We start from the raw sequence: 13,509 nt of genomic DNA, 5'->3' as shown, positions 1-13,509 counted from the left end.
GTATATGTACATGTTGCTGGATGTGACAGGTAATTCAAAAGTCCTATCTTGTCGCTCCTTGGAGTGGAATTGCAAAGTGTTGTTTCATATCTCATATACCCCACGATGTGGTTGCTATTTATAGGGCTCACAAGCACTTCTTAAACACGACGTGTGTATAGCGAATCTTGTACTTTTGATGTTCTACCATTGAACTCTTATCAAAGACTGCTGTGATGAGATGTGACAAACGAAACGCTATAGAAAACCCCAACCAGGCTTGGCCTTGTACAAATGGAAAAAAGGACAGAAAGAAAGACCAACGCCTTCGCAATGCAAGTCCCACATCCCGCCAACAGTACAAGACAGTACAAAAGAGAAACAAGTCAGTTCAACTGACGTCCAAACAGACAGCCTACACGCGCTCCTCCTTCCGACTCGTCGCCCTCTTCTTCCCGCGCTCGCGCTCCACCGCACTCCTCAACACATCGAGTCTCTCCTCGGTAACGCGAATCGCCTCGTCAATCTCCCGCTCCTGCATCGTCTCGGGGCGGATCTGGAACAGCGCCTGGTCGTCGTGGTATTTATTGCTGCCAGCAGATGCGTGGTGCACGACGACACGATCCATGGCGACCCGGTCCTCGAGCCACTTCCACAGCTCGCTCTCCTCGTTGCGCCAGATTTCCTCGTGCGCGACTTGCCGCTGCGTGGTGGACCAGGAATTAGGGCCCTTGGCTGCTGCGCCGCCGCGGAAGAACCACGTGTAGATGAGCAGCGCGCCGAGGATGAAGATGATGATTTGCGGCGAGATGAGGGATTCGAGGATGTCGGCGATGGGGCCCAGGATGCCGCGGAGGGGGTCGAAGATGCCCCAGTTGGACTGCTTGGCCTGGCTGGCGGGGGTAGGGTTGCTGACGATGGTTGGTGCCTCGTCGAGGGAGTGGTTCTTGGAGCGCTTCTTGCCGCGGACGCCTTTGCCGGGGGCTTTGACGGGGGCAAGTCTTGAAGTTACAGCGGCGCGGAGGGCGGCAGTGATAGCGGTTGCGTAGGACATCTGGCCGTCATTTGCGCCTTTTTCAATAGGGCCTGGATAGGGATGTTAGTATGATCATGTTAAGACGAGTCTGAGAAGGACTCACCTCGCAGCCAACTCTTCCCGCTCCACTCCACCGTGAATGTCATGATCAGCCTCGTGCTGTTTCCCGGCCCCCACATCAGACAGTATCGTGTCTTGGTGAGGAATATGTTCCCGCTGGGCACGTCGGGTGTTTGCGTGCTGCAGAGCACACAGACTGCCTTGTTCAGGTCGTACTGCTCGAGCGTCATAGTGATGTTGCATTTGGTCTGCCTGGGACCAACGGGCGCGGAGAGAGGCTTAATATACGAATAATTGTACGTCTTCTTGCCTTCGCCGAGACCCTTCTTGTCGTCTTCCATCTGCAGGTCCAGTGACTTTTGATCTTCGACCAGCCATTTGCGCATGAAAGCGCCGGATGCCGGGCCAAACATCAAGCTGTAGACTTTGCCCAGAGGCGCGGGGATTGACGTGTCGATCAGGAGTTTGTCGTAGTGCTGGTCGTTATCCCCACACTCGGTTGGTCCATGTGTCGCTGCGCCGGGGAACTCATTCGTTGTGGTGGCACTGCTCGCAGCAGCTTCAGCCGTCTCACCTCCACCGCCAACGGCCTGCGCTATGGCAGCGCTGGCCTTTCTTGCCTCAACAGTAACAGGTCCGATCTCACTACCTGCCATGCTGCCTTCAGCGGCATCTGTAAAACTGCCCACGCCATCGTCGTCTTCAGCGTCTTCATCATACACATCATCGTCTGAGTCTTGCGAAGATCCAGCGTCACTACCGACCGAGTCGGCCTTTTCAGTCTTGTCTCCGGTACCAGATCCATCGAGGGCAACACCGTTGAGCGAGGATTTGAGGTTGGGATGTGAGATCTTCCAGATGCCAATGATCAAGTCGTACGTCGAATCTCGTGCCAAAAGGGATGCGAAGATATTCCTGGCGTGAAGCGTCTGGATGACAATCGCATTGGGGAACAACATGGCCGTCGACTTCTTCTCCACTGACACGACTTCATCAAAGCTCATGACCAAGTTGGTGACCCAGCCTAGGATGTTGCTTGAGAAGCAGAGGTGCCCCTCCGAGACATATAGGCGTCCGTGGAGCAAGATCTCTTTCTGTAGGGCCGCGCTGTAGTCCTCTATCAGGTAGTCGTCTTCTGGGACACTCTTGAACAGGTTGTGGAAATCCCGATTCCGCTTCGGGGATGCCACTGCAAATCCTGTGCCGTTCAGTCGTTGCCCGTTCAGTGTTGCAGAAGGTACCAGCGTCGATGTGCTTGCGCCTATCACGGCGCCTATCGCGGTGCTCGTGGCAGCCGAGCTCCCCCTATGCCGTCTCTTTCTGCTGTCGCTCAAGCGACTGCGAATGCTGCCGTTCCTCTGCACCGATGATTGTGCTGGAGAATCAATCGTCTCGGCATGTCGGGGCGGTGTTGAGGCTCCGGCACCGTTGGCTGCCGATGCTGCTCCGATGGATCGACGGCGTTCATTCTGAACAGATGGAGGCTTGTCGACCACATAAGCAGCAGACACGGCCTGGGCGGCAGCGATATCCTCCACCTTTGCAGAAGCTTCATCGGCCTTCATGGTGATGTTTGTCGAGGAAGACATGGGGCTGACTTCGGTGCTTTCGGCGATTCCAAGATGAGCCAAGCTCAGGTTCCCGGATCCAAGGGTCTCAACAGCTGGTCTGCGCTTCTCAGCCCCACTGTCTGCTACTGTCTCTACGTTTTCGGGCCCGATGACTTCCTCACCACCGCCTTCCTCCTTCTGGTCCTCGTCTGTTTGTGGCGGCTGGCCGAGTTTGCTTTTGGTGGCCGCGTTGTCGGTGATGGTTTTGCCCAGCGTGGTGGCAGCGTTTTGGGCTGCAGAGAAGACGGAAGAAAAGAAACCACCAGACTGAGATGATACGGCTGTCCCGCCAGGGGTTTTGACCTCTTCGATGTGGGGTGTGAGTGGTACGGTGGTGGAGTTGGATAGCTTGCTGGGGTTGGTTGCTGAGCGTACGCGTCGATGTGATATCATGTTCCCCGACGGGGAGACGGTGACGTTTGAGCTCGAGTGGGAAGGGGTGTGCTTGGGCCAGTTTTTGAACGTGTTCGAATCGGTAGGAGAGGAGCCTTTGGGATCGATGGGCGTGGGTGGGGTCACAAAGGTAGTGGGTGGGCCAACCACATTCGGAGGCGTGGCAGGGATCTGGGTGACGATGCGTCTGGGCCCGAGGGAGCGGAGCGAGTTTGTCGACTGCGTGTCTGAGCCCGTGTGTACTTGTATCCGGGGCGGGGCAGTCTGCAGAGGGTCTTCCCACGCTCGCTGTTCGCGCTTCTTTCCTCCAAACAGGGTGCCGAAGCCACCTCCACTTCCACTTGCGCCCGATTTGGCAGCGTCCGTGTCGCCTCCCTTTTTGGGAGAGGTGGGGTTCCGAGCAATGGCGAATGCGTCCTTGAGCTTGCTCACTGGGGAGCCTGGCGCAGCGCTGTCGGAGGGGTGCGATGGCTGGGTGGATGCGTCTTGGGTGGAAATGACGGAATCGACGAGGCTCACATCGGCCGCCTGGACAGTCTCGGAGGCAATCAGGGGCGAGGACAGGGTCAGGAGTCCGGCGTGCGACTGATGGGGAGAGATGCCTGGACGGCGTGGGGGAGGGCTGAGGGTGGGTCAGTAGTGAGGCGCAGAGGAAACGGCAGCATGAAAGAATAGACAAAGAGCAGGCAGCAAAAGGATGACGAGTGCAAGCCGAAAAGCCAAGCGCGCAAGCGAGGGGTGGAGATGGCGGTGCTGAGGGAGATGAACAATGTTGGAGTGCACGGTGGGGGAGCGGCGGGCCAGATCGTGTCAGAGCCCCAGCGCCAATCCCCGGTCCACATGGCGAACCTCCCCATGACGCGTCAGGGTACGGCAGCTATTATGAACCGTGCGCACGACACAAAAGGAGAGAAGAGGGACGACTCACGCTTCCGTGTCCGAGTCTGTGAGCAGGCTGCTCGGGGTGCTCTTGTAGAGGGCGAGCGACTCGTCGCTGAGGTTGGCCGACTGGCGCAGGACGGGCGGGGGGCCTGCGTGGGCGTCGGAGTGGTGCGAGAGGTCGTCCTGGCTGTCGCCCCTGGCCGACTTCTTGTCCTTCTTGCGGCTGCGGAAGATGCGCGACATGCGGTGGTGATGCGACGAGGACGTGTCGCTGCGGCCGTCGTCCGAGGTGCGGCTCCTCAGCCTGTCCAGTGCGCCGTCGGTCGACCTGGGCACGTCGCTGTATCCGTCCGTCAGGTTCCCGCTGCTGGCAATCGAGGCCGACGACGAGGCAGGGCCGCGCGCCCGCTGTGCGTCGCCTGGGGCGGCCAGGGCGTCGCGGTTCGCCTGGCCGAGCGAGGAGGTGCTCTGCTGCACAGCCGCCATGCTGCCTGGATGTGGTTCGGCCTGGCTGCGATTCGGCCTGGAGTGGGATTGCCTGTGCCTGCGACGGATAGAGCAATCAAGCGGCAGTGGAATGGATGCGATTGCTGGCCTCTCACACGGGCATGTCGGTGCTGGGCGTGAGATGGGTGTTTGCAGGGACAATAGTGACGTAGGCTCACGCCGCGCTGGTGGTGGCAGCAGCTAGATAGTTATGGCAATGGGCGTAGGAGGGTGCAGCGCAGCGAGAGGCATGGCAGAGGCCGAGGAGCAGGGGAGCGGGCGACTCCAGGTGGTGTCGGTACTCCGCTCGTTTCGGTGCTCAGCTCGTTTCATGGTTCGCAGCAGTTGCCATGACGTTCCCCGGTAACGCGTGGGGCAGTGGACATGTGCCTGCACACGCGCATGTGCTTCCCTCTCCCCTCTCCCAACCACGACCGCTCCAACATGTCCCCCCGTCCTCCACCACGACACGATGGAGTCTGCGCACCTCACCAAAGCCCACGAACATGTCCGCACCGCCGCCACCGCCACGTACGGCAACAGCATCGCGACGGCGGGGCACGAACATGACCTGGCCGCTGCCGCCTTCCACGACGCCGCCCAGGACACGCGCAACGATGAGGTGGGTATGCGCATGCACGCTCGCGGCCGTCTGCTTACCCGCCACAGGCCCTGCGCATCCTCGACCTCCTGCAAGACCACCACCGCAAGCTCGCCGGCCTGATCAAGGAGGCCCCGCGCAAGAAGGACGCGAAGACCACCGCTGCCGGCCAGGCCTCAGATGCCTCGACCACTGCGCTCCCCCCGAGGAGCACCACCGCCCGAAGCGTCTCGTCCCCGTCGTCCCCGCCCGCGCCCCGTCGCAGGCTCCCGCAGTCGTCCATCGCCACCAACCTCGCCGAGAAGCGCGGCATACCCAGCGTCAGACGCACCGCGAGCGGCACTCCCCCCACCCTGTCCGACGCAGCTGCCCTGCGACACGACCAGCCAACGCCAGTCAGAGACCTGCTCGACCGCCACGCCAAGCCAGCTCCGTCCCCGTCCAAGCCCTCCCCCAGGCAGCAAAAGGACACCTCCCCGGCAGAGGCAAACTTCCGCCGCTTCTACTCCGCCTTTGGGGGCGTCATCTCCGCCATTTCAGCGCCCCTCGCCTTCACCTCACTCCCCCTCAACATCGCCCCTCCCACGCCCGTCCCCGAGCCCCCCAAAGACGAGCGGCCCTCGAAGACGAGATCGCGCAACCCCTCCCCCGAGGCATCCCGCACCGTAAAGTCGTCCGTCCCCGACCTCGCCGCCCTGATCAGCAAGCCCGCCTTGCGCGCCCTCCGCGACGGCTCATCGCAGATCAACCCTTTTGCCAGCAACGAGTCCTTCTACCTCGTCCCCACCTCCGGCGCCACAGTCACCTACGCGAGCATCCTGCAGAACCCGCAAGGACCGCACCTCCACGCCATCGACGAAGCCTCGGACTCGCTAAAAGGCTCCTCGCACTCCCACGACGAGTTCGTCGATGCCCGCGAGTCCATCAACCCGCCCTCCCCGACCACAACGCGCCGTCCCCACTCCCGCAGCGGCCCCGGCGTAACAGCCCAACGCAACATCCCCGCCGGCCGCGGCGCCGGTCTCAAAACACTGGAGGAACTCGCCCTTGAAAATGAAACACTAAAGACGCTCGTCGACAAACAGGCCAAGCGCATACAGATGTGGGAGACCAACTCGCAGAACCAGTTCAACGCCCTAGCTCAGAGCTTCCGCACAAAAGCCGTGCCGCATCCCTTGGGGATGGGGACTCCAGGCATGGCGTTGCCGTCTCCGCCCATCCCAGGACAACACTACCAACACCAATCTTCCCCCTCGACAGACGAGGACTCGAGCAAGAAATTGGCCGACCTGGAAGCCGCTCTTGCTGCCCAGACAGCGAAACTGCACGACGTCATGACGACGAATGATCAGCTGGCTAAGCAGAACGAGAAGAACGCCCAGGTTATCGGTCGCTATAGGGAGCAGTGGGAGAAACTCAAAGCTGGCGCGAGGAAGAAGGAGCATGAGAGGAGGGAACGACGCGTGGCTGATCTGAAAGGCGGCGAGACGGCAAAGGATAGCGAGAGCGGGGATGCCACGGGCGAGGCAGAGGGAGATGTTGACGACGATGACGAGGCCTTTGGGAAAGCCTGACCTCGACTCGGACACTACTATCATGGACATATCCCAAGCGTTTTGTTCAGCTGTGTATTGTGTATTCTTTACAAAATAACTAAGATGATATCTGACTCAAAACTCCAAAGACAACCCAAACCAAATTCCCCTTCATAATCTGACCCTATAAAACTCTCCATTACCACGCCATCCCACCCCCTAAGCAGAAGCAGTGATGGGCTTGTAAGAAGGCGCAACAGGTCCGCCAGCCTCCGTCTCAGGCTCCACCTTGCCCGCCGCATGTCCCTCAAACTCTGGAATCGCGGGGTGCACACCAACACGCTCCTTGCTGAGCAAATCAACCAACAACGGGCTGGGCTTGTTGTTCCTGTCCGAGAAAGATGCCTGGTGGTTCTTGTACGTCTGCACATTCTCAACGTACTTGTCGAAGAGGTACGCAGAGTCGAGCGGGCCGCCCTTGGCCTCGGGATGGAACTGCGCGCTGAAGATGGGGCGCGAGTTGTGGATCAGCCCCTCGTTCGACTGGTCGTTGAGGTTCGTAAAGTACTCGCGCCACTCGCTGGAGAGCGTCGTAGGGTCGATGGCGTACCCGTGGTTTTGCGATGTGATATGGCACTTGCCCGTCGTCAGGTCGAGAGCGGGGATGTTGTGCGCGCGGTTGCCGTACTTGAGCTTGATCGTCTTGGCGCCAGCCGCGAGGGCGATCAGCTGGTGGCCCATACATATGCCCATGACGGGGATCTGCGAAGTTTCGAACAGCTTGCGAAGGTTGTACACGGTGGATGTGCAGTGAGTGGGGTCGCCGGGACCGTTGGAGATGAAGACGCCGTCGAAGTGGTGGGCGACCTTGTGGATGGGGTAGTCGAAGGGGAAGCAGGTGACGCTGGCGCCGCGGGAAACGAGGCTGCGCAGGATGTTCTCCTTGACACCGCAGTCGATCAGAGCAACGTGCATGTCGCCGAGCGAGGAGCTGACGTGGAACGGAGCCTTGGTGGACACACGGCGGACAAGGTTGATAGCCTCGGGGTCAACGTAAGCTTCGTCCTCGTCGGCATCGTACTCCTCGCCGATGGTGATGCGGGCCAGAGAAGAACCCCGCTCACGGAGGTATGTCACTACCTCACGCGTATCGACGCCAGAGATGGCGGGGACACCCTCGCGAGCGCACCACTCGGCAAGCGACTCGACTGCAGTCCAGTGGCTGTGCTTCATAGCGTAGTCCTGGACGACGATACCGGAGGCCTGGATGTTGGGAGACTCGAAGTATCGGAGCAAGCCGTGCTCGTCGCGGGCGGCGGACGGAACTCCGTAGTTGCCAATCAGTGGCTGGGTGAAGACGAGGATCTGACCACGGTAGGAGGGATCAGTCATCGACTCGGGGTATCCCACAAGCGACGTGGTGAAGACTGCCTCGCCGGAGATGTTGGCTTTGGCGCCAAACGACTTGCCGGAGAAGATGGGTCCATTCTGATCGAGTAGTGAGTGATGTGCCTTGGGACATGCGTGGTCATGCGTACCTTGATTGTGAATGTAGCCCGCTCTGTCGAGATGGGGGTTGCCTTTCGCGCAGGCGATGGGACTTGGCGCGGTGCCTGAGTCTGTACGGTGGCCAAGTAACGTGCCTGTGCGTGGGTCCGGGTCACTTTGCCCAAGACACTTGCGGACCGCATAGCGGAAGGGGTGAGGATCTGCGACAACATGCTGGGTAGGGTTTGTTCGGTTTGTTCGGTGGTAGTGTTCGTCTGTATGGTACGGTGGGCAGGCTTTCAGTTGATCGATGCCTTCCACAGGTGGTCTGGCAGCAGAGTCAGTTCGATGCTCGCGGCGCGCCGATGTTCGGGCGGCAGCATACCTGAGATGTAGTCCTACAACAACGGGTTAGCCATGATAATACAAGTGAAGAAGTTGAAAAATCCAGTGAGAAGAACGCATCCACGCCTTCAAAGAAGGATAAAGACCGGACCGTAGTGCATTGGCGGCGTGTGCGCTTTGTCGAGATAAGCAACTATGGATGAACGTACCTGGGAAGTAAAGGTGGTTGGAGCAGCAACCATAAGCGCGATGGTAGAAGATCTGGGTATATTCAGAGCAGGACGGATACGAAGAGCCCGGCGAGATGTGGTAACTGAAACGATGTGTCGTGGGCGGTTGAGAGTTATCTGGACGCGGCGGGGAAGTAATTCTCAGCGCTATGCCTAAACGGGCGCCAACCATGACGCAGCCTCCAAGACTCTATCAACACCATGCGGCCTTGCAGGGGACGGCACGCATCTCAATTGCCCCGCCGTCGAATCTCCCCGGACCATTCAGTGTCTTGCTGGAGCTGGATGACATGATGGTGACCATGTACCGGTACCTAGGCGAACACGATGTGGCGCATAGCTCGTCACTTTCTACAAAGGCTTATCTACGCTCTTTGAAATGACATCTTCTTTGTAATAACAACTTCCCTCAATCGAACCTCAAATCTCTTGATTGCTCGTAAACGACATGACCTTCGTTTCTTGAAAGGCCCACTCCCCCGATATCGGGAGTCCACTGTGAAGATCCATGTGTTCTTCTGCTGATTGTAGATCTCCCAGACTTGCCCCCCGGTTCACTTGCAAAGTTTTTAACCCCACAGTCTACGCAACCTATGTTCATGCTCTTGTTAAATTCGTTATTTGTCTTGTCTAGACCGTCGAGCTGGTATACCGACGGCCCGGACGCTACAATGATGCTTTATATAGATCAAACAGGATGTAGTGTGTATAGCCGATGACTACGTGACGAGTAATCATGGTTGCGAACACTGAGATAGTACTGTGGGTGTGAGAATGGTGGAAAGATAAATCCATTGGTAGCTCGGCATGGTAAGCATTTGATGCCGTCATAAAGAATATTGATACCTAGACCATTACACAGATGTAAACACGCAGAGAACACTTCAATCGCCACTCGGACTCCGTAAATCGATGCTTGCAGAGATTTCTCAGAGTTGATCTGCAATCACGCAAAGCCTTCAGTAAAAGTTGTCATAGGCGCAATCGTCATCCACCTTCAGGCAGTACGCACACGACGGTTGCTCTTCAGTACACTTCCGCTTTCGTTGCTTGCAGTTGACGCAGCCGTTTTTCGAGCGTTTTTTCGACCCAGCAATGTCATACTGGCACGCCCAGAGTCCCCGCTTGCACTGGTTGCACGTCGGCTTTGCTTCGTTACATTTAATTTTCTTCTCGCGGCAGCGGACGCACGTCTTGCCCTTGGCTGGCTTGGGAGGTGGAGTGGGATCTGGAACCGTGACTTTTTGCTTGGGTTTTGTTGGTGTTGCTGCCTTTTTCCCCTTCTTGATAGGTTTTTGAGTCGATGCTAGAGAAGCAGCTTTGTTGCCTCTTTTCTTCGCTGGCGTCTTTGACGCTTCGGGAGAGGTAGACATGTCGAGATCAGGATACTCTTCGACTTCAACTTCATCCTTTCTACTGCGTTTTCTCTTTCGAGGCTTCGCTTTGGTTAAGACTTCTGGAACGCACGCTTGTGGGGCGGCACTGCCCTCGATCGAGAGTGCAGGCAATTTACTATCAGATGTTAGGCACGATCAAACTTCAGTCACAAGTTCAGTCGACGTAACCATTCCCGCGTGTAGGAACAGGAAGGTCAGGACTAGAGCGTTGGAACACACCTCTCGCCATCTACCGAACGATCCTCGACGTCCCGATGGATTGGACTGTGTTTGTACACAACGTGAATAGCTTCTCGTTTGAGAGAGAACTTGATGTGAATTGCGCCGCCACAGTCATATGTCGGCAGCAGTTCCTTTTTTTTCTTGAGATCATCTTCGCTGTCGTCAAGCTCGGGGTCTGATTCCTTTTTCTTGTTGCTCTTCCGATTCTTGTTCTGCAAGCTGTCCTGGCAAACATACTTGAATCGCGCTCCATCGCCGCCCTCCCTGTTATGGGCATTCCTCTCCGTGTACTTGAACCCATCGACGCCTTGTAAAGCATCAAGAATAGATCTGAATCCGTCAGCGAATGAAAATCCGCGTGACGACGGCATAGTGACGATACCTTGCAACTGCGCGCTGGACTTTTAGCCTGTCCTTGCCATCAATATCGCGACACAGACCATATTCAGCAGCAATGCTCTGCGGGAAATTGGCTGGTTCGATAAGGGCGTCTAAACTGTGTTGCTGTGTCACGGGAATTGTGATGGTCGAGGCCGCTGCGAAGATGAACTCTGTCACAATTTCCACAGGGATCAGACTAGACGCATTTCTTTCCAGCTCGTTTCGAAGCGCGCCATCCAAAGACTAGATTATGAAAGTTTTAGCTACGATTAGTCGGGCGGGTGGACGCAGTACTTCGGTTGTTGGACAGCGGTAGTAGACGTCTGGCTTCAGTCCCCGGTGATAGCGAAGATCGAGGTCATCGTCAAGATCATCCATGGTCACACGTGCTCGACTTCAGTCATGTCTGCTGGGCAATGGGTGGTGCAGCTCTATGCGTGGGCGCGTGAACGAATGGAGCTCGCGACGATGAGACGGGCAGCTCCGATATTTGGCCGCTACAATGGAGCTAGCACTAACCCAAAGTACCAAAACCCTGTTCGCTCAGCGGGTGAGAGACGTGATCACCAAACGTCTGAACAAGTCCATGGTCCCGGTGCTTTAGACTTCTGAACTGCAGCAGGTGCAGCGATCTTCTAGAAGACAAGCTAGGATGCAGCGTGGCTTACAGGCCTTGTGGTAGCTTGTGTGGGGCTATCACCGATGCCAGTGTGTTGGACATTGTTTGATCCATGTTTTATGCAGAGGAGCTTCACATCGGTTGTGTTCTCCAGACAGTCACATTGTCAATCTTAGCCGCCGCAGCGAGGAGTAAAGCCAGCAATGCATCAAAATGAGGCATGCTATCACGCCAGATGGGCAACCAAGCACAATGCGGGTAGATATGAGGCTGCTGAAGCTCATTGCTGCGCGCTTGGCTGCATCCTTCACGAAGATGTGCCTCAACAGTTGGCGGTGCGCGACGACCAGCGCAGAGGCGGACCCATGCAATGGCTAATCTAACAAAGGTACCTGCGCATGGACGGGTTGCTGGCTCTGTAACATTCAGCCTTGATACATGCAGATCCGAAGTAATAAACTGTTTCTGAGACATGGATGGGCCGCTGCAAGGACTGTGGAATAACAGCCTAACTGCTTTCTCGCGGTTCGGTGTCGCCCAGCACGTCGAGACCTCCTACCGGCATCTTCAACTCTCCACGCCGCTGTCACCGCAACTCCTGTATAACGCATCCACGCCGGCCGTCGCTGCGCTTCCCGTGTCTTTGTCCGAGTCCTTGTCCTGCCTTCACAGCATCTCGTGTGTTTGCCCGCTCCGTTCGCTACCTCTGGTGACCTCGACCTGTCCAACGGCCCGAGTTTCAAGCTCGATAAGCGGAACACGTACAGGTACGCGGAAGTGAGCTTGTCATTGTCGCGGCAACAGCACCAGGTGCGCAGTGCTGACGGACGTGCTGGTTAGACCCTTTCCACTCTCTTCAACCCCTCGTTTGGATAGCAAGCAGCAGCTAGCTCTACCTCCGCATTTTCCATCTTCCACCACACGACCCTCTGTCTCCTGCCGCCGGCCTTTCTTGGAACAGCTCCATCCGTCTTAAGAATCACTATCTCCAAGCGCGATACCCCGCGAACAGTCTAATCCCTCGCCATGGTCGTTGCGACAATCAAGTATGCCAAGTATTTCATTCTCATCCTGTCTTCCGCATATACGGGATTCGAGCGCTAACATAGCTCCCTCCAGGTGCGTCGTAGTCGGTGACGGTGCGGTCGGCAAGACATGTCTCCTCATCAGCTACACCACGAACAAGTTTCCCTCGGAATATGTCCCTACTGTTTTCGACAACTACGCCGTCACCGTAATGTGAGCTTCCCGTTCTTGCTCTGCCCCCGTTGGATGCCTTTGAGGGACGGACAACACGTTTATGATTGGTATCTGGGAGGGGCCTCGCCAGCTGAGGGACCGCTGCTAACCATATTCAAGGATTGGTGACGAGCCGTATACCCTTGGTCTCTTTGACACAGCCGGACAAGAGGATTACGACCGTCTGCGACCACTCTCATACCCCCAGACCGACGTCTTTCTCGTTTGCTTTTCCGTGACGTCGCCTGCCTCATTCGAAAACGTTCGCGAGAAATGGTTCCCTGAGGTACACCACCACTGCCCTGGGGTGCCTTGCCTCATCGTTGGCACACAGGTCGATCTCCGGGACGATGCGCAAGTCAAAGACAAACTGCTCAAGCAGAGAATGGCCCCAGTCAAGCGGGAAGACGGTGAGAGGATGGCAAGGGAGCTTGGCGCAGTCAAGTACGTCGAGTGCTCGGCATTGACACAATATAAGCTCAAGGATGTTTTCGACGAGGTAAGCCCAGCATGAGATACGACCCTTCTGCACAGATTCTAACTTATGCTCAGGCCATTGTAGCCGCGCTCGAGCCACCAGCGACAAGAAAGGAAGGCAAGCACAAAAAAGAAAAGAAATGTATCATACTTTGAATTCACTTGGGTGGTGCAGCCTCGCGCAGCAAGCATATAGGGGAGTGTTGGTTTGTGGATCTTCTTCTGTCGGGCGTGTGATCTTGGGATACCTCTTTGAATTACTGGCGCCATTTGTGGGTAGCGATTTCCCTTCCAATTACCAAACTGCTGTCTGATTTCTCACCGCAACCATAGTCCGTGTCACAGAATCCTGTTGCGGAGTTTGCACCGATGTGAAACAGACTGAAGAGTTAGACGAGAGTTGCGCGGAAGGACACGGACTGACCCTGTCGACGATGACCGTCGTTGGGAAAGACGTAGTGACCTGACTTGTTGCAGGACTGCGATCTTGATTTGTATGGCTCTGCGGGTTGGTACATCAAACTTCCGT

The 13,509-nt window shown here is 56.9% G+C and overlaps 5 protein-coding genes across 5 annotated transcripts; 2 read left to right on the top strand and 3 right to left on the bottom strand.

Annotated features, from left to right (window-relative positions):
- Window positions 1–95: 95 nt before the first annotated feature.
- P153DRAFT_347333 (uncharacterized protein) lies at window positions 96–4,753 on the bottom strand. Its single transcript, XM_033666166.1, has 3 exons — window positions 4,007–4,753; window positions 1,119–3,700; window positions 96–1,065 (listed from the first exon to the last, which is right to left on the bottom strand). Exons 1-3 carry the CDS (start codon window positions 4,444–4,446, stop codon window positions 395–397), a joined length of 3,693 nt encoding a protein of 1,230 aa, XP_033520646.1. The 5' UTR covers window positions 4,447–4,753; the 3' UTR covers window positions 96–394.
- A 76-nt stretch (window positions 4,754–4,829) lies between these two features.
- P153DRAFT_88912 (uncharacterized protein) lies at window positions 4,830–6,752 on the top strand. Its single transcript, XM_033673464.1, has 2 exons — window positions 4,830–5,068; window positions 5,116–6,752. Exons 1-2 carry the CDS (start codon window positions 4,919–4,921, stop codon window positions 6,619–6,621), a joined length of 1,656 nt encoding a protein of 551 aa, XP_033520645.1. The 5' UTR covers window positions 4,830–4,918; the 3' UTR covers window positions 6,622–6,752.
- P153DRAFT_369594 (carbamoyl-phosphate synthase-like protein arginine-specific small chain) lies at window positions 6,720–8,709 on the bottom strand. The gene is made up of 4 exons (XM_033668815.1): window positions 8,625–8,709; window positions 8,456–8,468; window positions 8,121–8,398; window positions 6,720–8,070 (listed from the first exon to the last, which is right to left on the bottom strand). The coding sequence occupies exons 3-4, from the start codon at window positions 8,301–8,303 to the stop codon at window positions 6,802–6,804; spliced, it is 1,452 nt and encodes a 483-aa protein (XP_033520644.1). The 5' UTR covers window positions 8,304–8,398; window positions 8,456–8,468; window positions 8,625–8,709; the 3' UTR covers window positions 6,720–6,801.
- An 895-nt stretch (window positions 8,710–9,604) lies between these two features.
- On the bottom strand, window positions 9,605–11,023 carry P153DRAFT_359900 (uncharacterized protein; the record flags this gene model as incomplete). Its single annotated transcript, XM_033666886.1, has 4 exons — window positions 9,605–10,157; window positions 10,262–10,594; window positions 10,647–10,888; window positions 10,940–11,023. 4 exons carry the CDS (start codon window positions 11,021–11,023, stop codon window positions 9,605–9,607), a joined length of 1,212 nt encoding a protein of 403 aa, XP_033520643.1.
- Window positions 11,024–12,290: 1,267 nt separating this feature from the next.
- P153DRAFT_378439 (uncharacterized protein) lies at window positions 12,291–13,136 on the top strand (the record flags this gene model as incomplete). The annotated part of the gene is made up of 4 exons (XM_033669794.1): window positions 12,291–12,310; window positions 12,384–12,503; window positions 12,624–13,002; window positions 13,056–13,136. 4 exons carry the CDS (start codon window positions 12,291–12,293, stop codon window positions 13,134–13,136), a joined length of 600 nt encoding a protein of 199 aa, XP_033520642.1.
- Window positions 13,137–13,509: the final 373 nt, after the last annotated feature.

This window comes from Dothidotthia symphoricarpi (genome assembly GCF_010015815.1).
Source record: "Dothidotthia symphoricarpi CBS 119687 unplaced genomic scaffold P153scaffold_18, whole genome shotgun sequence".
In the NCBI taxonomy this organism is placed as follows: Eukaryota; Fungi; Ascomycota; class Dothideomycetes; order Pleosporales; family Dothidotthiaceae; genus Dothidotthia; species Dothidotthia symphoricarpi.
This window is presented reverse-complemented; position numbering and strand designations above follow the sequence as displayed.